The sequence below is a fragment of the Microcebus murinus genome, chromosome 6 (genome assembly GCF_040939455.1).
Source record: "Microcebus murinus isolate Inina chromosome 6, M.murinus_Inina_mat1.0, whole genome shotgun sequence".
Lineage (NCBI taxonomy): Eukaryota > Metazoa > Chordata > Mammalia > Primates > Cheirogaleidae > Microcebus > Microcebus murinus.
Window position 1 is genome coordinate 111,931,432 of NC_134109.1, and position 23,412 is coordinate 111,954,843.

Sequence of the window (23,412 nt, forward strand, 5' to 3'; positions counted from 1 at the left end):
TCATCTAAGTTGTACAATTTGTTGGTGTATAATAGTTTATAGTACTGTTATAACCCTTTTCATTCTTGTAGAATCAGTGTTCTCCCCATTTTCACTTACTTTAGCAATTTGAGTCTTTTTTTTTCTTAGTCCATCTAGGGATAGGGCTTTCAACTTTTTGATCTTTTCAAAGAACTTGTGGTTCCGTTGATTTTCTCTAGTTCTTCTATTAATTTCTTTTATCTCTGCTCTAACTTTATTTCCTTCCTTCTGCTATGTTTAGGTTTAGTTCTGTTTTTTCTCACTCCTTACATTGTAAAGTTAGGTTACTGTTTTGAGATTTATTTTTAAATGTAAGCACTCCACCTTAGCAGTGCTTTTGCTACATCCCATAAATTTTGATACCTTGTGTTTTTATTCATCTTTTTAATTTCCCTGTGATTTCTCTTTTGGCCCATTAGTTGTTTCAGGATGTGTTGCTTAATTTCCAGATTTGTGAGTTTTTGTTTTCCTTTTGTTACTGATTTCTAACTATATCCTGTTGTGGCCTGAGAATATATTTTATATCCTCTTTACCTTGTGTGGGATGTATATCTTTTAAATAACTATTAAGACTTGAATTTCTGTCCTTTCTGCTTTCAGTTGTCCTGTCTCAAGTTTGCTGATCCTTTCCCCACCCTGCTCAAATCTGCTGCTGAACCCTTACGGTGAGAATTTCATTTTTCTCTTCCCAAATTCTTTGGTTTCTTTATAATTCTTATCTCTTTGTTGATATTCTGATTTTGTTAATTTATCATTTCCGAATTTCTTTGTTCATTTCTTCCTTTAGCCCTTTAAGCATATTTAACACATGAATTGCCATGTGAGTTGGATTTAACTCACGCCAGTTTTGAGCCCGGGCCCTTGTGCAGCATGTGTGGCTCACACGTCTCTCCACCTTGGGAGCCTCAAGAACTATTTTTCAAGTTGCTTATCACTCATGCACGGAAAACAATAAAAAATAACAAAATTTTCATTAATTAGAAAGGACTGTTTTGTTTTTGAAGTTTTTATTCTATTTTTGTAATAAAACACCATGGCCCCAAGGAAAAAAAAAATTTTTTTCTAGTGTGGTAGTCAGTGTGTTAAGACAGTATCTTAGTCTTTTGTCTAGTGAGTTCAGTGTCTGGGCTTCTTTAGGGACAGTGTCAATTAATTTTCATCCTTTGGGCTTTCCCTGTTCCTTTGCATGTCTTGTGGTTTTTTTCTTTGAAACCTGGGCATTTCCCTATTACAATATGGTAACTCTAGGTATCAGATTCTCCCCTTTCCCAGGGTTTTCAACTTGGTTTATTTTGTTAAAGGCTATCATCCCTTTGAGACTTTTCCAAACTAATTTTACAAAAGACTTCCTTTTTATGTGTGATCATTTAAGTCTCTGTTCTTTTTATCTCATTTTCAGCTATTTTAACAGAAATTCCCTTAAATGTCAGGAGTTCTCCAGTTTTTTCAGGTTGGCTTTGTGCCAAGGCAACCCTCCAACTCTTAGGCTTGCACTGAGCTTAGGGACCATGCTGAGGTGACACCTTAGGTCCTAGAACTTTTCTGAGTGTCTTCCCTGGGCATGTTTGTGACATTTTAAATCTCCCTTGTATATATGACTGTTTTTGAATGTCCCAATTTCCCAAAGTCTTACCCTGGCTCCTCCTCTGGGTCGTAGCTGCTCTATTTTATGTCTCTATCCATAACCTCTTGCTAGAAGCATCTGTGAGTCCTTGCAGCTTTTACAAGTCCCCACCTTTCCAGTTAGGCAAAATAAAGATGAGTACCTGTGTTAGTCCTTCAGGCATCCCCAGAGTAGAAAAAACATACACAATAATTTGCAAATAAGGTCTGTTCTGTTTCCTCCACTTCAAGGGAGGGACCTGGGAACTGGCCTTCTGCTGCTTCAAGAACAAGATTGGCACTGTGCCAGGGAGGGGTGGGGCAAGAGCCAGTAAAAATAAAAAAAATAAAAAAATCACAAAACTTTCCTATTGTTTTAAAGATAGCTTTCCTTGATTGGGCTTTCCCTTGGTTGCTGTAAGACTTTGACTGTTTTCTAGCCCTTTCACAAGTTGGTTCATGCAGCTGTCGCTTGTTATTTTCAGTGTTTCTTGGGGGAACAAGAGCTTGGAGCTTCATAGCCCGCCATTTTGCTGGCAGCACTCAGGTCAATCGTGTTTTACTCCTGTCTGTAATTCTAGTGTTAGGACAGGACCTGAGTAGAGTGTGTCTATTAACTATGCGGCGTTTGAATTTTGGTTAGCCAGAATTAGAAAAATGTTAAGACAGTGGTCTCAAAATTCTTCTCCATCTGCTCGTTTGCATTTAACATCAATGTTAACATCAATGTTATATTTTCTTTCAATTTCTTCTAAATTAATGAATCTTGCATTCTTTTTTTCCTGGCTATGATGACAGTCACTAAGAACATAAACTTTTATAAAATCTGATTAAGAAATGAAAGTGTGGCCAAGCATGGTGACTTATGCCTATAATCCCAGCACTTTTGGAGGCAGAGTCAGGAGGATCACTTGAGCCCAGGAGTGCGAGACCAGCCTGGGCAGCACAGCAAGACCCTACCTCTACAAAAAATGAGAAAAATTAGCTAGCTGTGGTGGCATGCCCTTAAAGTCCTAGCTATGTGGGAGGCTGAGGCAGGAGGATTGCTTGAGCCCAGGAGTTTGAGGCTGCTGTGAGCTATGATTCTGGCCTGGGCAACAGAATGAGACCTCACCTCTTAAAAAGAAAATAAAGTGGTCCATATACTCTGTACCAAAACATTAAATGACATCTATTGGCTTCTGCCAACATTTTCTACTTTGTAGTAGTATATGTTCTTGTAACCTGTCTTCAGTTGTGGCATAAGACAGAAGTGAAATATTTAAAACAAAAATAACATGTTTTGCACATAGTTGACTATTCTGCCCTGTATAGGGCCAATATTAACTTTCTGGTAACACATTCTTTACATAGTAGAGGTGCTAATTTTCTTCATTTAATAAGGATGTTATTACTGGTGCTTATTACATTTTATTATTTTAGCATTTTCACTAAACCAACTCATAGGCAGTTTCTACAACTAAAAATGGAGGCAATCATCTAAAATTTCATGATTTCTCATCCAGAGTATTTGAAGTCTTCTATTCCCATTAAAACTGAATTTATGGCACTACAAACCTGGGCCAGACTGTGTGTGTATAAAATGACAAAAGCACATTTATTTTTTCTTGAAAATTTCTGTAGATTACATAGAAAGTTCTCAGATTTTTAAAAGTTTATTTCTATTGTATAATTCTTTGCACTTTCACTTTGTTAAATTTGCAATATAAATCAGTGACAATCTGCTATCTGGGCCCCTACGTTGAGATATCCAGGTTTAAGCAAAATTGGGAGAACTGAAGTGAGGAGGCTTACTGGGCCCTGCTCCCTCTCCCTGCAGGGCGTGCCCTCCTAGGTCTTAGTCCCTCTCCCTGCAGGGCGTGCCCTCCTAGGTCTTAGTCCCTCACCCTGCAGGGCGTGCCCTCCTAGGTCTTAGTCCCTCACCCTGCAGGGCGTGCCCTCCTAGATTTTAGGGAGAGGGAAGGTGAGTACTGGGAACTAAGATGTGCACTGGCTGGTAAGGGCTTTCATCTGTCTGGATTGAAGGGAATGGAAACATTCCTTGACGGAGCCTTTTACAAAGCAAAGTGTAGCCGCAGAGTTTGCTTTGAAAATCAGCATTTTTGAATGTCTTGATTAAATAAACCATTCTGTAATATGATCTTCACTTGAGAGAAGGCCAGCAACTCAGGACTTACACTAACGGTACATCTTTACTTCTCTTTTTGTGCTTGCCTTGATTTTTTTCATGTGATCATTTTTTTGTTGTTGTTTCATAAAGGACCACAGTGGTTGTCATCTCTAGGAATTTAGTTTGTTTTTGGCTGAAACAATTATTCATTTAATGCTTATTTGCTTTTTTAAGACAAGCCTTTCAAAATTGTAATAAACTAGTTATTGTGCTTTAACTTTGGTTAAATTACTTACTATTCTCCTTCCACATAACCTAGAGGCCTTTGAGAGGCAGGGATGATGACTTTTGTTAGTACTATTGTTGTTTCTATTGGTTGCTTCTCCCCTTCCTAGGTGCACTAAGGTTGCAACCATGTAGCCAAATGATTTTATTGTTCGTAACAAGCTCCAAAGGCTCAGTTGCAACAACTTTGAGAAGTAACAAAGTATTTTATGTATTAGTTTGAAAAAGTAAAATAATCCATTCAATTCTCAGGCTCCTTTTGTTCATATTTTCAGTTTTAAAAATTGCTTTTCCTCTATTATTCAACCAACCAACTCTGGTTAATATAAGAGACTAAAAAAAATTTATAGAATGTTTGTCTTAAATGCTATATGAGTACATTCAAGGACTAGAATTTTGAGGTACTGTCTACTTGATAATGCATACCAATGTGAAATAATAGAAAAGTTAATAGCTAAGCAGCGATGGCTAAATATAAATATTCACAGATTAAAAGTTCTGATGACAATCAAACTTTTCTTTGGACTTTCTTCAGGAACTAAGATTTGTAATACCGGAAGAAAAAGGAATCTTTTAAGTATTTTTATCATATATATAAATAATGAGAAAAATCTTTTGAGGTAGAATTCAATAGAAAAGTAATAAAAACAGAAAAGCAGGAATGTTAATACATTTGACTTTTACTTACCCTGCAAGTTTTCTACCATCCTGTTAGAACTACTGACCATTACCAAAGTGCCATATATTATAGTATTAGGTAGGATATGCTAATGTAAGGATATCCCGCAACAAAGACTTAAAAGAAAAAAACAGCAGTGGCTTAAGCAAACCTAATGTTAATTTCTCTTATAAAACATCTAGAGGTAGGTAGTCCAGGCCACTTAACCACTTTGGTACGAGTGTCAACTATAGTCGAACGCGCACAGCCGAGCGTCGACTGTAGCCGACAGCCGTGATATGAAGGCGCACAGCCCAGCCTTGACTTTACCGTTAATAACAAAACTTGACTTTCTAATTTTTCATTTATCAAAATAAAATTGTGAACGTTTAAAAATAACGTAATGAAAACACTATTCTGATTTGCATGACAAGTAAAGCTGCCTATAAAGTCAAACAAGCTTTCAGTGCTTTCAAGCTTTCCTCATCACACAAGAGCAAACCGGATCCGCCGTCAACGCACCGCAGACTGCCGTGCGGACTGCGAGTGCGGCTGTGGGCGGTGAGCCCGCACCCAAGTGGTTAATGGCAGTGCTTCAACAAGGCTGTGCAAAGACCCAGATCCACGTGGGGGTTCTCTGCCACAAAGGGGTGCTGCCTCTGCAGGGTCTAGGACGGCTCACTACCAGATCCACATTCCAAGCAACAGGATGGAGAAAGGGGCCCAAAAAAAGGTCATGGACTTTTATAGGATACACATCATTTCCCCCTCACATTCTGTTGCCCAGAACAGTTGTCCCTACATGGGTGACTGACTGGTCAATGTAGTCTTTGTTCTGGGAGGCCTGTGCCTCACTGAAAAATCAAAGGTCCTACCACTATGTGCAAAGGAAAGAATGCATAATGAGGGAAAACTGGTGTTATGAGCACATCTATCATTCAGATATTTTTGCAATTAGAAATTCAGATTTGAAAATCATTCTATTAGGAATATGACAGCATTGACTAGCTAAAAGATACTATTCTCAGTTTTCATTTATAATGCATTAGTTTACTTCCTTTGTTCACCCACCAAAAGCAATGAAACAACACTATCTGAATGAGTTTCCAAGGTATGTTTTATTGGTATAAAACCAAAATTAGATGATATAATTCTCTGGTCTGCCAATTAGCTATATAGAACTAGGTGGAAAAAAAAGATTTTCTCTTGCAATTTCTTTATTGAGGCAAAAGGAAAACGTTTTACATATAATAAAATGCTGATTAGTCTTGGCAATCTATCTGACTGAACAAATTTAGAGTACCAAAACAAAAATAGTTAATTTTTACCAAGTAAAAAATCAGTAATAATATTGTTACAACTTCTGAAAAATTCATAAAATTGAAAAGCATAGAAAGATTTCTCAAACCAGCCATCTGTATATTTTTCTCCTTTATTAAGGGAGAAAAAAATGTCTTCATGATTCTGCTAAAAGATCATCTAGCAATACGGAGAGGCAGTTGTGGAATGTCCTCCATCTCCACTCTCTGATGAATTCCCTTTTGATCTTCCTATGCAGGAAGACTTAAAGTCGCGTTCACAGCCACAGGACCTGGTGGACACAGCTGTAGTCGGTCCGCTCCTGCCGGATACCAAAAGCTCTCAACTCTTGATCTGTGTTATGTTACATACAAAGTTGTGTTTCATCTAATGTATTAAAAACTACCGTGTGATCTTAGAGCATCAACCAAAGCTACAAAACAGACATATCTAAAGTACTTTTGTTTGAAATACACATATCCCAAGACAGAACCCGAAAGATACAGACTGCAAAAGCCACTTTAAAGATGGCTTTATTTAGATGGCCCCAGATGGATGAGCGCCATTATGGTCGTGTAGCTATGGAACAGGTCGTCATCCTTCGCCTCGTTACACTTCCTCAATATAAAGTTCCCAGTGACTATCCGATCACATCCAATCTCTCCATTTCCAAAGAAGCCAAATAAGGGAACGCTAGGAAAAAACTTTCTAAATGCATCAGCCTCAACGTTCCTCTTGGCTCTGTAGTGCTGGGCGCCCCTGCCCACACACGCAAACATGAAGCCGATGGTGTTCTGCTCCGGGATGTTGGCCGCTCTGAGGCGCTGCACTGCAGCCTCCGCAGTCTTCTCGTCGTTGACGTCCTCGTTGAGAAGCACAGTGGCACTCTGGATTCGGTGTCCACTGAATGACAGTCCAACCACACCAGTGGCATCAATATCCAGAGGGTTCCTGGAAAATTAAATGAGAAAAGTAGCAATATATCATGAAGCAAAATTAAAAATGTAAAGTATAAAAGAAAACTCCTTCTGATTCACTGGCGGGTGGCTGCTTCCTTTGGCAGCCTATAGTTAATCTGCGGTTCATCCTCCCACATAAGAGGAACAAGGGTTAAAAATTGAACTGTTAAAATTAATACATTAAAAGAATGCTGGCCGGGCGCGGTGGCTCATGCCTGTAATCCTAGCACCCTAGGAGGCCGAGGTGGGTGGATCGTTTGAACTCAGGAGTTCGAAACCAGCCTGAGCAAGAGCGAGACCTCATCTTTACTAAAAAAAAAAAAATAGAAAGAAATTGGCTGAACAACTAAAAATATATAGAAAATATTAGCCGGGCATGGTGGTGCATGCCTGTAGTCCCAGCTACTCGGGAGGCTGAGGCAGGAGGATCACTTGAGCCCAGGAGTCTGAGGTTGCTGTGAGCTAGGCTGACACCACGGCACGCTAGCCCGGGCAACAGAGTGAGACTCTGTCTCAAAAAGAATGCAGAAGGCAGATCAAGAGAAGCCACTATTTTTTTTCAATCACAAACACAAAGGGACAATGCATCTCCACAAAGATTTCTGAAACCCATCTTGGATCATTAGAAGGTATAGAGTATCCTTACCTTCCTGACTTCCTTAAAAGGAACCTTCTAATTCATATACGCAAAGATTAAATAAAACTTTTTGGTATTATTTATTTCATTAACATCTCCCCACCCCACCCTTAGCTATCAAATTCTGAAAGAGGTATATTAAAAATATTATCATGGAGGGTCGTTTTAACTATTAACTTTAGAAGTTTTAGCTTTGTTTGGTCCATTAGGAAGTCTTGTTCATTGCTTTGAGCCTAGAATTCAGCTTATTCTGATAGTAAAAACTCATGTTTTCTTTTTATATTTTTGTGATATTTTTAAATGAAATGTTTGATCCTTACAAAAGAAAATACAATGTTGATAAAGGTTATAAAGCATAATATAGTGGGCATCCACTGGAGGAGAAACAAGTGCATTACATTTCTATCATGTTTGCCGACATCTGAATCTATAAAATGGGCGAGATTCACTGGGTTAATGAGAAACTCAAGACTCAAACAAGTTAAGTGATGAAGATAATAAGGCTAACTAGTGGCAAAATCAGTCTGTGAAGAGCAAAATCCATCTTCAAAAGTCCTGTGCTGCTTTTTTATCACTTTTCCTCTTTGATACACAATTGTTAATGATGTTGTCAATATCTTACCTCAAAGAATTATTTACCTATCTTCTTGGGGGCAGAGGTAGGTTGGGTTATATGGGCACTCCATTGGCTTCTCTTACCCATTGATGCAGTATGAAGACCACATTAAAACTAATGTGTCACATAAGGAGTAAGGATGTTGGGAGGTGTATTTCCCATATTAGGTATAAAAAGTAGGTGATATACAAATAGCCACACTGTGAGGCTAGCACCTCACATGCTATAAGTCTAAGTGAGATATTTGCATTTCAAAGGTAAACTGGGTTAAGTCACCACTGCCCTATCTGTATAAAACTTGAAGGGAATCACAAAGTCAGGGAAGAAATTAGTCAAGAGGGGAAATGACCTCAGATATCAAGAATTAGGTGCGTGTATGCACAAAACCCAGTGCTCCATCTCCCACGCCCTGGGATTCAGCGCACTTGGCTTTGCCCCCTTCTTCCCCACTGGCAGTCTAGGGACCTTGGCTGTAGCTATTTGGTTTCCCAGATCATAGACACTACCAGGAGAGAGCCGATATTAGCATGATTTACACTGCTCTTACAGTCCTGATCTCCAACAGTCTGTCCCCATGTCACCCCTAAGAACCAAACATTAAACATAAATATAGTGAGAAACAAATACTAGTGTTTACAAATATTGGGGGTTGGGTGAGATCTCATTTTCCTGCTTTTGGAAACAATATTTATGTCCACTTGATTAGCTCAAACTCAAAATGTCACATACTTTTCATTCAAAATGGAAAGGGAGTAATGGCTCCCAAGATAGAAGAGCAAATATTTTTTATCTTTGAAAGCAAAAGCCTTAGTAACAAAAATCAAAATTCCACAATTTTTGAGCTTGAAGAAGCTTTCCAAAGATCCTAGTACAGAACTTCCAAAACTGTGTGCCAAGGAGTACCAGTGGGCCTGTAAAAATGCTTGTGGGAAAAAGGTCTGTTACTTGAGAACTGCCACAGTTAGTATTACTCCCAAAGCACTGGGCATATCAGAGGCTGAGTTTTGCCACGAAGATCCACTTTAACCATGTATTTCTTTAAAGGAGGAAAGAGAACCCAAGAGGAAATGACATACTGAGTTCACACAGTGCCCCACAGTGGTTAGAGGAAAGATCAACAGACAATGTTGAAAATCAATTTTGAGAATATGAGTCCAATTAGGAAGTTCTTAAAGGACAATATACAAATATGTAATTCTTCAAGTGTAAGCAGAATTATGTTGAGTGAGCCCCTTAACCAACATCTACTGCAAAATGGAATGAACCTTAACAATTGTTTAAATGTGTTTTTTAACCACTTGGGTGCGGCGCTCACCGGCCACGAACCCTCGCCCACAGCCGCACTCGCAGTCCGCACGACGGTCTGTGCGGTGCGTTGACGGCGGATCCGTTTTGCTCCTGTGTGATGGGGAAAGCTTGAAAGCACTGAAAGCTTGTTTTACTTTACAGGCAGCTTTACTTGTAATGTAAATCAGAATAGGTAACATATACATGTGTTTTCATTACGTTATTTTTAAATGTTCACAATTTTATTTTGATAAACGAAAAATTAGAAAAGTCGTATCATGGCTGTTGGCTAAAGTCGACGCTCGGCTGTGCGCATCCATCTGTGGCTGTTGATAGTCAACGCTCCTACCAAAGTGGTTTAAAAACCGCAAAGTAACAAAAACCTGAGACCATTTCTGCTCACCCACAGAAGAAATCAGAGCTACACCAGACATACTTTTCAGAAGTCAGGGATGACAGGCTGTCCACCTGGCCCCCAGCCAAGACGATGTTCATGTCACTGAAAGTGCTGACAACTCGATGCAGGTAATTGCTGGCTCCCACCTTACAGCAATTGTAGCCAAAGACAAGGACCACACGAAGCTCAGGATTATCTAAAAGACCTGCAGAGAAACAAAGAGCAGCAATTGAAGACAGCCTTAAAACAGAAATTATTTCATACATGTTACAAAATAAAATGTTACTGACTTACACTTCTAGTTAAGTGCAATTTATTGGTTAAATCTGTCAAGTTTTCCATATTTTACCATTTTAATGCAAAAAAATCTTAGCTACAGTTTTTCCTCTGTGAAAAAATTAAATGGCTATTTGAAAGTAACACAATCAATGCAAATATGGAAGCAGCTATGTACTGAGCAGCAGCCTTTAGTGGACCACGGCACGAGCTGGGTCTACACAGGCCACTGCCCCGAGCGAAAGGGAACGCTGATGTACAGGGAGCAGGTTTAGCAGCATAGCTGCAAGGGGAATTTAAAGATAAAAAAAAAAGCAACAGTAGAGAGAAATGCTGCTAATCACCTGCAGTAGGGTGACTGGGTGGCCCCCAAAAGATACATCCACAGCAAATCCCTGGAACCCATGAACATGACCTTATTTGGAAAAAGGATCTTTGCAGATGTAATTAAGGGCCTTGAGATGAGATCATCTGGCTTATCCAGGCGGCTCTAAATCCAGTGGCAAGTGTCCCGACACTAAGAGATATAACGGACAGAGAGGCGGCGGCACTGTGATCGCAGAAGCAGAAGCTGGAGTGCTGCAACTGTAAGGAACACCAGCAGCACCAGAAGCAGGAAGGGGCAAAGAACAGACTCTCCCCTAGAGCCTCCCAAGGCGGCGCAGCCTGCTGACGCCCTCATCTCAGACTTCCGGCCTCCTCCTGGTAGTGACAGAACAAAATTTCTGTTGTTTTAAGACACCAGGTTTCCGGTACTTTGTTACAGCAGCCTTAGGAAACTACTATACCGCTGAGAAACAGGCTTCATAAGCCTTCTCCCAGGAATGGGGGTGACAGTGAAGGCAGGCTGGCCACTGGAGACTCCTTCCAAAGCAGGAAAGCGTCCAGTTCTGTGGCGTATGAACCAAAAGCCGCTGCCACTGAGGGGCGGAGAGTCTAGCGGAGACAGGCTGTGCTCACACTGCCCACAGCTCCTGGGCTCTCACCGGAGGCTCTGGCACCTTGTTTACAGACTGTCAGTTTGAAATGTGCCGGTATTGCCAGAGGTGGCTTTGGGGATAGGGAAAAAATCCGGAACCTAGCCACGCTTGTGTCTCCCCTTGACTCAGCTACATGACTTCCATCTTGACAGACCTAAGGTGAAGGTCCCCAGGCTCATTTACAGAAATGTGTGTGAATGACCATTTACTAACACCAAATAGTGACTTATTCTGGGAAACTGCCTCTGGTTTATTTCTAATTCTCTACACAGAAAATCACTGACTTGGACACTGAAATGAATATTAGTGCTTTCGTGACACCATATACCACAAACCATGACTACAGGGTCTTTTTTCCCTATAGACTACCCCAGTAAATTTCAAAAGAATATTTTTTTCCTTTTTAGAACAAATTTTCAGAGTTGGAAGAGGCCTGTGAGATCAACAATCATATTTACAAACAAGGATTAACAATCCCAGAGAAGTGACTAACCCTAGCACAATATCATGGCAGACTCTAGATCAGATTAAAACTCTTATCTCCTGACTTTCAGAGCTTTAGGTTTTAGAAACCTAAAGACTTCTAAATCTGTCTTTCCTACTGTTTTCTAAGCTCCAGATGCTCTTTTACAGTTGTCTACTAAACAATTTCATCTGAACATTCATTCTAAAAACACTACCTTCATGCATTTTTTTTGTTTTGTTTTTTTTGAGACAGAGTCTCGCTTTGTTGCCCAGGCTAGAGTGAGTGCCGTGGCATCAGCCTGGCTCACAGCAACCTCAAACTCCTGGGCTCAAGCAATCCTACTGCCTCAGCCTCCGAAGTAGCTGGGACTACAGGCATGTGCCACCATGCCCGGCTAATTTTTTCTATATATATTAGTTGGCCAATTAATTTCTTTCTATTTATAGTAGACACGGGTCTCACTCTTGCTCAGGCTGGTTTCAAACTGACCTTGAGCGATCTGCCTGCCTTGGCCTCCCAGAGTGTTAGGATTACAGGCGTGAGCCACCGCGCCTGGCCACCTTGATTCATTTAACACACACCCAACATCTTCTCCAGTGGTGCTGTTCTCAGCTTATGGAACCCCTGCACACACACAACCTGGAAAGTGGAATCACACTCCCTGACACCAACGTAAAGAATAAACGCACCTAGGCTAAGACCGGCTGCCTGCCAGACCAGGCTCTTATGTTTAACCAACAGACTGGTGCTTCAGTTAAAACAGAGGAAAGGTATAACTCAAACTTTTTGCCACTCAAAATTGAAAGGCCTGAGGAATGAGAGCAAGATGGCGGACAAGAAACACCGCCAGACAGAGTGTCTCTGCAAAAAAGATTCTAGCAGAACTTAGAAGAAAGAAGCAAGAAGGCAAGCATACAGTGGATGAGGGTCGGAAGGAGGGGTATCTGAGACCACTGGGGACTCCACAGCAGGAGGTCGCGGAGGAGAACTGGAAGCCAAGACCGTTGGAGCAGCTCGGAGACCAGCAGGAAGGGTAGGTAGATTGGCTGTTTCCCCTCCGCTGCATCTGGGACTGCTGGTGGGCGCCCCAGCAGGTGGAGAGACCTGCGGACACCAGCCCAGAGACGGCCGCTGCCAGTGAGTGGTAAGCCTGTAGCAGAAGTGGCACCAGGCTCCCAACTCCCGCGGGCACCTCCCTGTGCACAGACCCGAGCCACGAGGCAGGCGCCACATTGCCTCATTCTCCCCTCCCCCACCCTACCCGCTGCTGCCCAGAGACACAATATAGCCACCGGCCAGAGGCACCTCCAGGGAACGGGACCTTCCCTTTTGGGACCCTACAGCTGACTGAGGGGAACTCAGACTGTGACTCCCCACCCGCCAGCCCTCCCAGGAGCTGCTGGCCGGGTGATCCCAGGACAACGGCGCAGAGCCTGAGGCTGAGAGACATAGACCCAGCTTGGGGTCTCTGTGGGTGAATTGGGACTGGCAATTCTCCCTGGTGGGGACATAGATTGAACTCTGGGGCCCAGGTCAGACCTGCAGAAGAGATCCCATGCACCGAGGTCTCACCTTGCCCAGGGCATAGAAAGGATATCCGTGAACAGCCTACTGCGGTGTGTGTGCCTCCAGGGGCAGATCAGTGTCCTAGAGGGCAACCCTCCTCCCAAAAGGAGGCCGTGCACCCAGCGCAGGTGGCGTTCCTGCACAGGGAACCTCCCCGCCGGCATCACAGGGAGGGAGGCCTGGTGGCATGTGGTCTGGCTTGCTGGCAGAGGCCCAGGAGTAGCTGCGGAGTTGGGGAGGGTGGAAAGAAGCGAGGCCTGCTCCACACTGCGGGTCTCAGACAGCCCCACCCCCAACACACAGACTTTCTGGCTGAGCGGGGCCATTCCAGCCCCTCCCTGGCAGCTTTTCCTGGAAGCAGAGAACAGAACTTTGACCCCTGCTAATGGCATTGGTGGTACCTGAGGGCAGGCTTACCCAACCCAGCTATGCCCAGACTTACTCCAAGACCAGCCCTCACTGAGGGGGAGAAAAGGACACACCTGGAAGTCTCAGGGCCCCACCCACCACCTGAGACACAAGAGTGCATCTCTATAGGAACAAGAGCTGGTTACTGGACACAAAAACAACAGCGTAGCCTGCTCCTCTGAGCAAGCGCCACATAATGACAGGGAGGACACCCTGAATACCCTTGTCACAGCACCTACTGACTCATTATACAGGGAGTGGTCGAACCTCACCCACAGACACCACCTAACGGCTCAGAAACCAAACAAGGTGTGTGAATACCCAAACAAAAACCTAAAGGAAAGAAACAACAACTCATGGACGTGGGAAGAAATCAGCGAAGGAACTCCAGAAATATGAAGAACCAAATGGAAAACAAACCCCCAAAGAAATAGACACCAACCCCCTAGAAATAGACACCAACCAAAATCAGGCACCCAAAATGAGAGAAAAGGAATTCCGAATGTGGATCATAAGAAAATTCAATGACCTGCAAGAACAACTCAATAACCAACACAAAGAAACCACAAAAAGCCTCCAGGACCTAGAACAAAAGTTCACTAAAGAAATAGACACAATGAAGAAAAGTTTAACCGAACTCAGGGAAATGAAGAATCAATTCAGGGAACTACAAAATACAGTGGAAAGTCTCAAGAACAAGGTAGATCAAACAGAAGAAAGAATCTCAGAGATTGAAGATAACACCCTCCAACTAAATAAAACCGTCACAGAGATAGAGCAGAAAAACGAGAAAAGAGCAAAGCCTACAAGAGATGTGGGATTATTTGAAGAAACCTAATGTGAGGGTCATAGGGTTAGCAGAAAAGGAAGAAGACAACACTCAAGGGTTGGACAAGCTATTTTGAAGACATAATAGAGGAAAATTCCCCAGGCCTTACTCAAAATCTCGATATACAAGTTCAGCCTGACCAAAATATCAACTAAAGAGGCCCTTCTAAGAGCTGTAAGAGGAAAGTAGCAAGTAACATACAAGGGAAAGCCACTTCGAATAACACCAGACTTCTCTAATGAGGCTTTACAAAGAAGGAGAGACTGGGGCCCCATTCTCACTCTTCTGAAACAAAACAATGCTCAGCCTAGAATCTTATTCCCTGAAAAACTAAGCTTCGTATATGAAGGAGAAATAAAGACATTCCCTGATAAGCAAAGTTACAGAGAATTCCTCAAGGCAAGACCAGCCCTACAAGAAGTACTCAAAAGAGTGTTACACACGGAACACCATAATAAAAACTCACGAATATGAAAACAACCAAAACCCAAAGATTAAAGGCCAGCTATTACAATGGCTCAAGAGAGAAATCAAAGCAACAACATCCAACCCAACAGAAGGAACAGTAATCTACCTTACCTATCAGTTCTCTCAATAAATGTCAATGGCTTAAACTCTCCACTCAAGAGACACAGGCTGGCTGAATAGAGAAGGCTAGCGTGGCAGTTCTAATTTCAGACAATTTAGTTTTTAAACCAACAAAAGTAGTGAAAGACAAAGAGGGTCATTATATAATGGTGAAGGGCACACTTCAACAAGAAGAGATAACAATTTTAAATATATATGCACCCAACTTAGGTGCACTCAGATTCATAAAGCAAACCTTACTGGAGCTAAGCAAATGGATTAATAGCAACTCCATAATCACCGGAGATTTCAACACCCCACTGACGGCACGAGACAGATCCTCCAAACAGAAAATTAATAAAGAAATAATGGATTAAATAAAACTCTGGAACAACTGGGTCTGACATTTACAGAACATTCTACCCAAAATCCACTGAATATACATTCTTCTCATCAGCTCATGGGACATTCTCTAAGACTGACCATATCCTAGGACACAAAGTATATCTCAAGAAATTTAAAAAAATAGAAATCATACTATGTATCTTCTCAGATCACAGTGGAATAAAAGTAGAAATCAACCCTAACAGAAACTCACATTTCTACACAAAAACGTGGAAATTAAACAACCTCCTACTAAATGATTCCTTCATAAATGAAGAAATCAAGATGGAAATAAAAAAATTCTATGAAGAAAACGACAATGGAGAGACAAGTTATCAAATCCTCTGGGACACAGCTAAAAAGCAGTTCTGAGGGGTAAGTTGATCTCCATAAATGCCTATAACCAAAAGTCTAAAAGATTACAAATAGGGAATCTAATGAAACGACTCAAAGAGCTGGAATAAAATGAACAGACCAGCCCCAAACCCAGCAGAAGAAGTGAAATCAACAAGATCAAATCAGAACTAAACAAAATTGAAAACAGGGAAGCTATTCAGCAGATTAATAAAACAAAAAGTTGGTTCTTCGAAAAAATAAACAAAATTGACACGCCACTGGCTACACTAATGAAAAGCAGAAAAGAGAAATCTCTAATAAGCTCCATCAGGAACAAAAAAGGAGATATCACAACTGATCCCAAAGAGATACAACATATAATTTTTGAGTACTACAAAAATCTTTATTCATACAAACTGGAAAATGTGGAGGAAATGGAGAAATTTCTAGAAACACACAGCCTCCCTAGGCCCAACCAGGAAGAAATAGATTCCCTGAACAGACCAATCTCAACAGCTGAAATAGAAACAGCAATTAAAAATCTCCCCAAAAAGAAAAGTTGCAGTCCAGATGGTTTCACACCCGAATTTTACCACACTTACAAAGAAGAACTAGTACCTATCTTGCAGAAACTATTCCACAACATTGAGAAGAACGGAAACCTCCCCAACACCTTTTATGAAGTGAATATTACTCTGATACCAAAACCAGGAGAGGATGCAACAAGAAAAGAAAACTACAGACCAATATCCCTAAAGAATATAGATGCAAAAATTTTCAGCAAAATCTTAGCTAACTGAATCCAGACGCTTATCAAAAAAATAATCCATCACGACCCAAGTGGGCTTCATCCCAGGGATGCAGGGATGGTTCAACATACGTAAATCTATAAATGCAATTCACCACATAAACAGAAACAAAAACAAAGACCACATGATTCTTTCAATAGATGCAGAAAAAGCTTTTGACAAAATTCAACACCCTTTCATGATACCAACACTTAAGAAAATAGGCATAGAAGGGACATACCTAAAAATGATACAAGCCATATATGACAGACCCATAGCCAACATCATACTGAATGGGGAAAAATTGAAAGCATTCCCACTTAGAACTGGAACCAGACAAGGCTGCCCACTATCTCCACTTCTATTTAACATAGTGCTGGAAGTCCTGGCTACAGCAATTAGACAGGAAAATGGAATTAAAGGTATCCAAATAGGGGCAGAAGAGATCAAACTTTCACTGTTTGCTGATGATATGATATTATATCTAGAAAACCCCAAAGATTCAACCAGGAAACTCCTGGAACTGATAAAGGAGTTCAGTAAAGTCTCAGGATACAAAATCAATACACAGAAATCAGAGGCATTCATATATGCCAACAACAATCAAATTGAGAACCAAATCAAAGACTCAATTCCCTTCACAATAGCAACAAAGAAATTAAAGTACCTAGGAATATACTTAACCAAGGAAGTAAAAGACCTCTACAGGGAGAACTATGAAACACTGAGGAAGGAACTAGCAGAGGATGTAAACAGATGGAAATCCATACCATGCTCGTGGATCGGCAGATTCAACATCATTAAAATGTCTATACTACCCAAACTGATCTACAGATTCAATGCAATACCTATTAAAATCCCATCAGCATTCTTCAGATATAGAAAAAATAATTTTACACTTCGTATGGAACCAAAGAAGACCCCGAATATCAAGAGCAATTCTAGGCAACAAAAATAAAATGGGAGGTATTAATACGCCAGATATCAAACTATACTACAAAGCTGTAGTAATTAAAACAATCTGGTATTGGCACAAAAATAGGAATATTTTCCAGTGGAACAGATGTGAGAATCCTGATATAAAACCATCCTCATATAGCCATCTAATCTTTGACAAAGCAGACAAAAACATACGCTGGGGAAAAGAATCCCTTTTTAATAAATGGTGCTGGGAAAACTGGATAGCCACCTGTAGAAGGCTAAAGCAGGACCCACACTTTTCACCTCTCACAAAAACCAACTCACGCTGGATAACAGACTTAAACCTAAGGTATGAAACTATTAGAACTCTAGAGGAAAAAGTTGGAAACACTCTCCTAGACATCGGCCTAGGCAAAGAGTTTATGAAGAAGTCCCCAAAGGCAATCACAGCAGCAACAAAAATAAATAAATGGGACATGATCAAACTAAAAAGCTTCTGCACAGCCAAAGAAACAGTCATGAAAGTAAACAGACAACCTACAGAATGGGAGAAAATTTTTGCATCCTACGCATCCGATAAGGGACTGATAACTAGAATATACTTAGAACTCACGAAAATCAGCAAGAAAAAAATCAAATAACCCTATTAAAAAGTGGGCAAAGGAACTGAACAGAAACTTTTCTAAAGAAGACAGAAGAATGGCCAACAAACATATGAAAAAATGCTCAACATCTCTAATCATCAGGAAAATGCAAATCAAAACCACAATGAAATATTTAACTCCAGTGAGAATGGCCTTTATCAAAAAGTCTCCTAATAACAAATGCTGGCGTGGATGCGGAGAGAGAGGAACACTCCTACACTGCTGGTGGGACTGCAAACTAGTTCAACCTCTGTGGAAAGCAATATGGAGATACCTTAAAGCGATACAAGTGAATCTACCATTTGATCCAGCAATCCCATTGCTGGGCATCTACCCAAAAGATCCAATGACACTCTACAAAAAAGACACCTGCACTCGAATGTTTATAGCAGCACAATTCATAATTGCAAGGCTGTAGAAATAGCCCAAGTGCCCATCAATCCAAGAATGGATTAATAAAATGTGGTATATGTATACCATGGAGTACTATTCAGCTCTAAGAAACAATGGTGATATAGCACATCTTATATTTTCCTGGTTAGAGCTGGAATCCATACTACTAAGTGAAGTATCCCAAGAATGCAAAAACAAGCACCACCTAAGTGGACACATAGGTACTATAGTAATAGGGTATTGGGCAGGGGGAGGGGGGCGGGTATATACATACATAATGAGTGAGATGTGCACCATCTGGGGGATGGTCATGCTGGAGACTCAGACTTGTGGGTGGAGGGGGCGAAAGGGCATTTACTGAAACCTTAAAATCTGTACCCCCATAATATGCCAAAATAAAAAAAAAATTGAAAGGCCTAAAGTATGTATGGCCTGAGAATTGCATCACTCAGCTTCACACAAGGTGAGGGGCAGTGCCAGTTTTTCCCCAAAGATTCTGAGGTCCTCTCCAATTCATGAATAAAGAATCAAGGACCCATTATTCTGGGCCATTTGCCATTGAATATGACTAATAATTTGATTCTAGAATTTTTCAAAAATTGATATATTAGAGCAGGAGCTTACCACAACCATTAAAGACAATCCCACAAAAACATTTAATAAGGCACTTTAAACAGTGTAGCCTCCTGGCGAACCTTTCAAGATGGTAAGCTGGTTGCAAAATGTAACCTCAGGTTACAGAACAGATTGCCCTGCCATGTAGGATTGGAACTATAATCAAGTTAAATACTGCAGGTGTCTACCAAATGTCTTAGTTTTAGAATGGTATGGAACTATTATTTCTAGCAAGAATCCTGTTAGGTCAGTTTCGCAAAGAATTACCATTGCTTAGAATTAATTACCACTGCTTTTCATCCACCAAACCCCTGCCCCCAGTGCGACCCTGCTCCTTGGCTATAAATCCCCACTTGTCTTTGTATTTAGAACTGAGTCTCTCTCTCTCTCTCCTACTGCAAAACCACATCATAGCAGTCACCCTGATTAAAGTCAGCCTTCCCATCTTTAACAAGTATCGGCATCACTTTTTCTGTAACACCATCTTCCTGTCACTTACGCTTTCTCAAGGGCTGGGCAACTTCAAAAAAGCAGAGCAAGTTCAACCAATCCCTTAGCTCCAATTCTCTTGGCTTCACACCTGGTCACTGCTTATAACCCTAGAGATTCTTTATAACATCCCTAGGTGATTTTAGAACTTTGTCCTTCTTCAACATTTTTTGGAATCTGACTTAAATCATTAAAGTTTTTTGTTTGTACCCCTCTTGGTTGCTGGTAGAATTTAAGAGGAGTACTCAAAGGACCAAAAACAGGATGCAGAAAGTACCTGAACAACCCATAAGCCAGATCACTAGATTACCAATGACACAACACAGCACTTGTGCTGGGCACTGTTCTAAGCACTTTACAGAAATTATTTAATGCCTGTAACAATGTAGCAGGTACTGGTTAGCTCCTATAAAGTCTATAGGACCCAATGGCTTTCAAAATTCATATTAAACATGCAAATTATCTCCATATTATAGGACCTAACCCAGACCAGACATAAGTAAAATTAAATACACACCCCAGAACTGGCTGCCGGAAAGGAACTGGTGCCTGCTGAGCTATGGAAAACACAGGACACTTCCCACTCCTTTCTTTCCAAGAGCAAATGCAACTCTTTTGACCCTAAAATATAAAAACCAATGGGAGAGCTTTTCTAATGGGAATCTCTGCAAACAAAACTGAAATTGAAAATCACCATGCCCCAACAGGTAATGTTACAGGTTTGAGCTTCCAGGAGAATGTCAGAAGGATGTATTTGTAAAAGGGACAGAGAGAGAGGACCACAGGTGTGAGGCAACTAGTAGAGCTAACCACCTCAAGCATTCTCCAAGGAGGAAAGAGGCTCTGGCCCTTAAACTCAAGCCCACCTTGTGAACAATCAGCAATGCTGAGGCTGCTGTGACCAGCTCTCTCGTCTGTAATGTGCACAGACGGTCAGAGCCACCTGGCACTGCTGTGAGTACTAGAGGTGGATTACATGAAGCCTTAGAGGGAGAAGTGCATGAGCACTCTCAGGGAGGGAGGCTCCTTCCTCTGCTACAGCTGTGGCCTTCAGACTGTGCCCTAGTGGGCACAGAGTTCCAAAGACGCCCTGGGGAACATGGGAGAGAAACCAAGCAACCTCAGTCCTAGGCCTAACGCACTTCCTTCAACCTAAGCAACTCTGCTTTTACCTGCTTTATTTTTATGTTGGTGTCCCATGTAAGACTGTATTTAGAAATGAACTGTTTAAAAGTTAAATGGTTCAGGAAGCTCCTTACTGAGTTAGTCTCAATAAAATCTTCAACATAAGCACAAGGGAGGGATGTCATAACAATATCACATTAGCACCAGCCACGGACATTTAACGCCACTACTAAGCCCCTTTCCCACCCCTCCTCCCCACATCACTGAAGCTAGTGGCCTCAGCTGCCATTAATTACCTGGTCCAGCCCACGCTCCAGAGCTCCAGACCCATATATTCAACTATCTAATCAATGTCCCCATCTCACATTCAACATGTCCAAAACAGAACTGATTATCTGATTCCCCTAAGCTGTGCCTTGTAGTCTAGCCTCACCTCAGTGGTACTGTGCAGCTACCCTAGCCAGAAACCTGGGTGACACTGCTGCCACCTCCCTCATTCTCAACACCCAACATTTCATCAGTCACCACATTCTGTCTGTTCACCTCCAAACGTCATCCTGAATCCATCCATGTTTCAACGCCACTTGCCACTGCCCAAACCCAAGCTGCCACATCCTCTTGCTTTAAGCACGACAGCCTCCTGTTTTCCCATATCCACTGTTTTAAAAATTTATTTTAATTGGCAAATGAGAAATATATGTATTTATCATGCACAACATGGTGTTTTGAAATATATACACACTACTGAATGGCTAAATCAAGCTAATCCTGCATTCACTCTTATATTCTTCCAAACTGATCACCACACTGCAGCCAGAGTGCTATTCTCAAAAGACCTATCTGATGATGCCACTCTTTTGTTTCATATCCTGGCTTCCTGCTGCCCATCTAGGGTATGTCCTGCAAGGCGCGATCTAGCCTCCCGCTCACCTCTCCAACTTCTCCTTACATCGCGCCTCTGCCTGCTCTCACAACTGTTAGGCACACTAGTATTTACAGTTCCCAGATGAGCTGTGGGAGTCCACATTTACATCCTGAAGGGGAGCTAGCAGGTCCTTTCTGTTTCCTTTCCTTTGTTCTCTTGGCTACTGTTCTTTTTTTTTTCTTTTGGTCTGCAACCTGGAGAGAAGGTAAAGACCACTTGCAATACTGCTCCACTTCCCCACTGCACACCTGAGGGCTGAGTCTATCCACTCAAGCCTTGTTCACGTCTTCTTAGGGCTCAAAATGTCACTTTGCCAACACCCCAGCCTAGATTAAGTCCCGTGGTTATATGTTTTACAGCACACCTGTGCTTCTACCTGGTAACACTTACCACATCTATGGTGGTTTATTCAAAGTCAGCCTGCTCTGCAAGACTGGAAGCTCCAAGAGCAGTAGCAGCACGTCAAATGCAGTGACTGGCACACAACGTACAAATAATTTTCTAATAAATAAATGTTGGCTTTTTATGAAACTTCACTGAGGTATTTTTGCTTTTATTCCATAAAAATTAAGTTGCCCATTTGTATTGTTTTTTCATTCCAGAGACCAATTTTAATACAGGATACCACATAGACCTTAGAACAACCTATGCCTTATTTTTAAAATGTACCATATTTGGTAAGATTTCTCCAAAAAGAATTTAACAATGTTTGTATAAAATTATATGTGCTATGATGCTGGGTCAGATTATGACATCTACCTACACACAAGGTCTAGCAAAACTATAATTATCAAACACAAAGTCTCTGTCTTCAGGGGTACTGTACTTCAGGGGTACAGTTTCCTTAGAGAGAATTTAGCCTCTTCTTTGCTTTTGTGAGCTTTTCATACCAGGTTCTTATAGTCACCATGGCTAAGCCCTGTAAGGCAGGTGGAGACAAACTACACATGGGCCAAACCCAGCCCACCTATTTCTCTCTTTGTAAATAAAGCTTTATTGGAACACAGCTGTCATTTATGTATTATCTATGGCTGCTTTTGCACTCCAACAGCAAAGTGAATAGACAAAACTGGGACCACACAGCTGGCAAAACCTAAAATATTTACTATCTGGCCCTTTACAAAAAAACTTGCCAACCTCTGAGGCAGGGGTCCTCAAACTATGGCCCGAGGACCACATGCGGCCCGCCGCCGTGTTTTAGCCCGTGTTTTAGCCGCCGCTGCCTGTCCTGCTTGGCAGCTGACTCGTCCCGGGCCCACGGTGCACATGTGTGGAATGTGCGCCGCACTCTCCAACAGCCTCCAACGGTCTGAGGGACAGTGAACTGGCCCCTGTTTAAAAAGTCTGAGGGATACTAATATGAACAGGGTGCTTTCAGCGTTAAAGAACACAGAAGAGTGGCTACACACATTTGGCTCAGGAACGCAGGCTGGGACTGGGCGGAAGGCACGCCCCAAGTCACAGCCTCCAGGCATCTGCTCCTTGCCCACTTTAGATTACATCTTCTTGGAACGTAAGAGACAACGGTCCAAATGTAGAAAGTCATCCCTCAGCATCCGTAGGGGATGGGTTCCAGGACTCCCCTCAGATTCTAAAATCTGTAGATGTTCAAGTCCCTGATATAAAATGGTGTAGCATTTGCATATAACCTACGCACATCCTCCTGTGCACTTTAAATCATCTCTAGATCACTTATAGTACCCAATACAATGGAAATGCCATATAAATACTTGTTATACTGTATTGTTTAGGGAATGACAGAAAAAAGTCTGTACATGTTCAGTATAGATGCATTTTTCCCTTCTCAAATATGTTTGATCCGCAGTTGA

The 23,412-nt window shown here is 41.6% G+C and overlaps 2 protein-coding genes across 4 annotated transcripts in view; one reads left to right on the plus strand and one right to left on the minus strand.

The window, feature by feature from the left end:
- NRG4 (neuregulin 4) overlaps positions 1 to 10,076 on the plus strand; it is a 144,223-nt gene extending 134,147 nt beyond the window's left edge. Inside the window, exon 10 of the transcript XR_012919813.1 lies at positions 622 to 10,076. The gene's annotated coding sequence lies outside the window, so the exon portion shown is untranslated. The remainder of the gene's footprint in view (positions 1 to 621) is intronic.
- FBXO22 (F-box protein 22) overlaps positions 5,776 to 23,412 on the minus strand; it is a 30,219-nt gene continuing 12,582 nt past the window's right edge. For all 3 annotated transcript variants that reach the window (XM_076004584.1, XM_012739382.2, XM_012739383.2), the window contains 2 exons: positions 9,911 to 10,076; positions 5,776 to 6,926 (listed from right to left, as the gene is read on the minus strand). In XM_076004584.1, the coding sequence (XP_075860699.1) occupies positions 6,509 to 6,926; positions 9,911 to 10,076 (584 nt within the window). In that variant the 3' untranslated portion in view covers positions 5,776 to 6,508. The remainder of the gene's footprint in view (positions 6,927 to 9,910; positions 10,077 to 23,412) is intronic.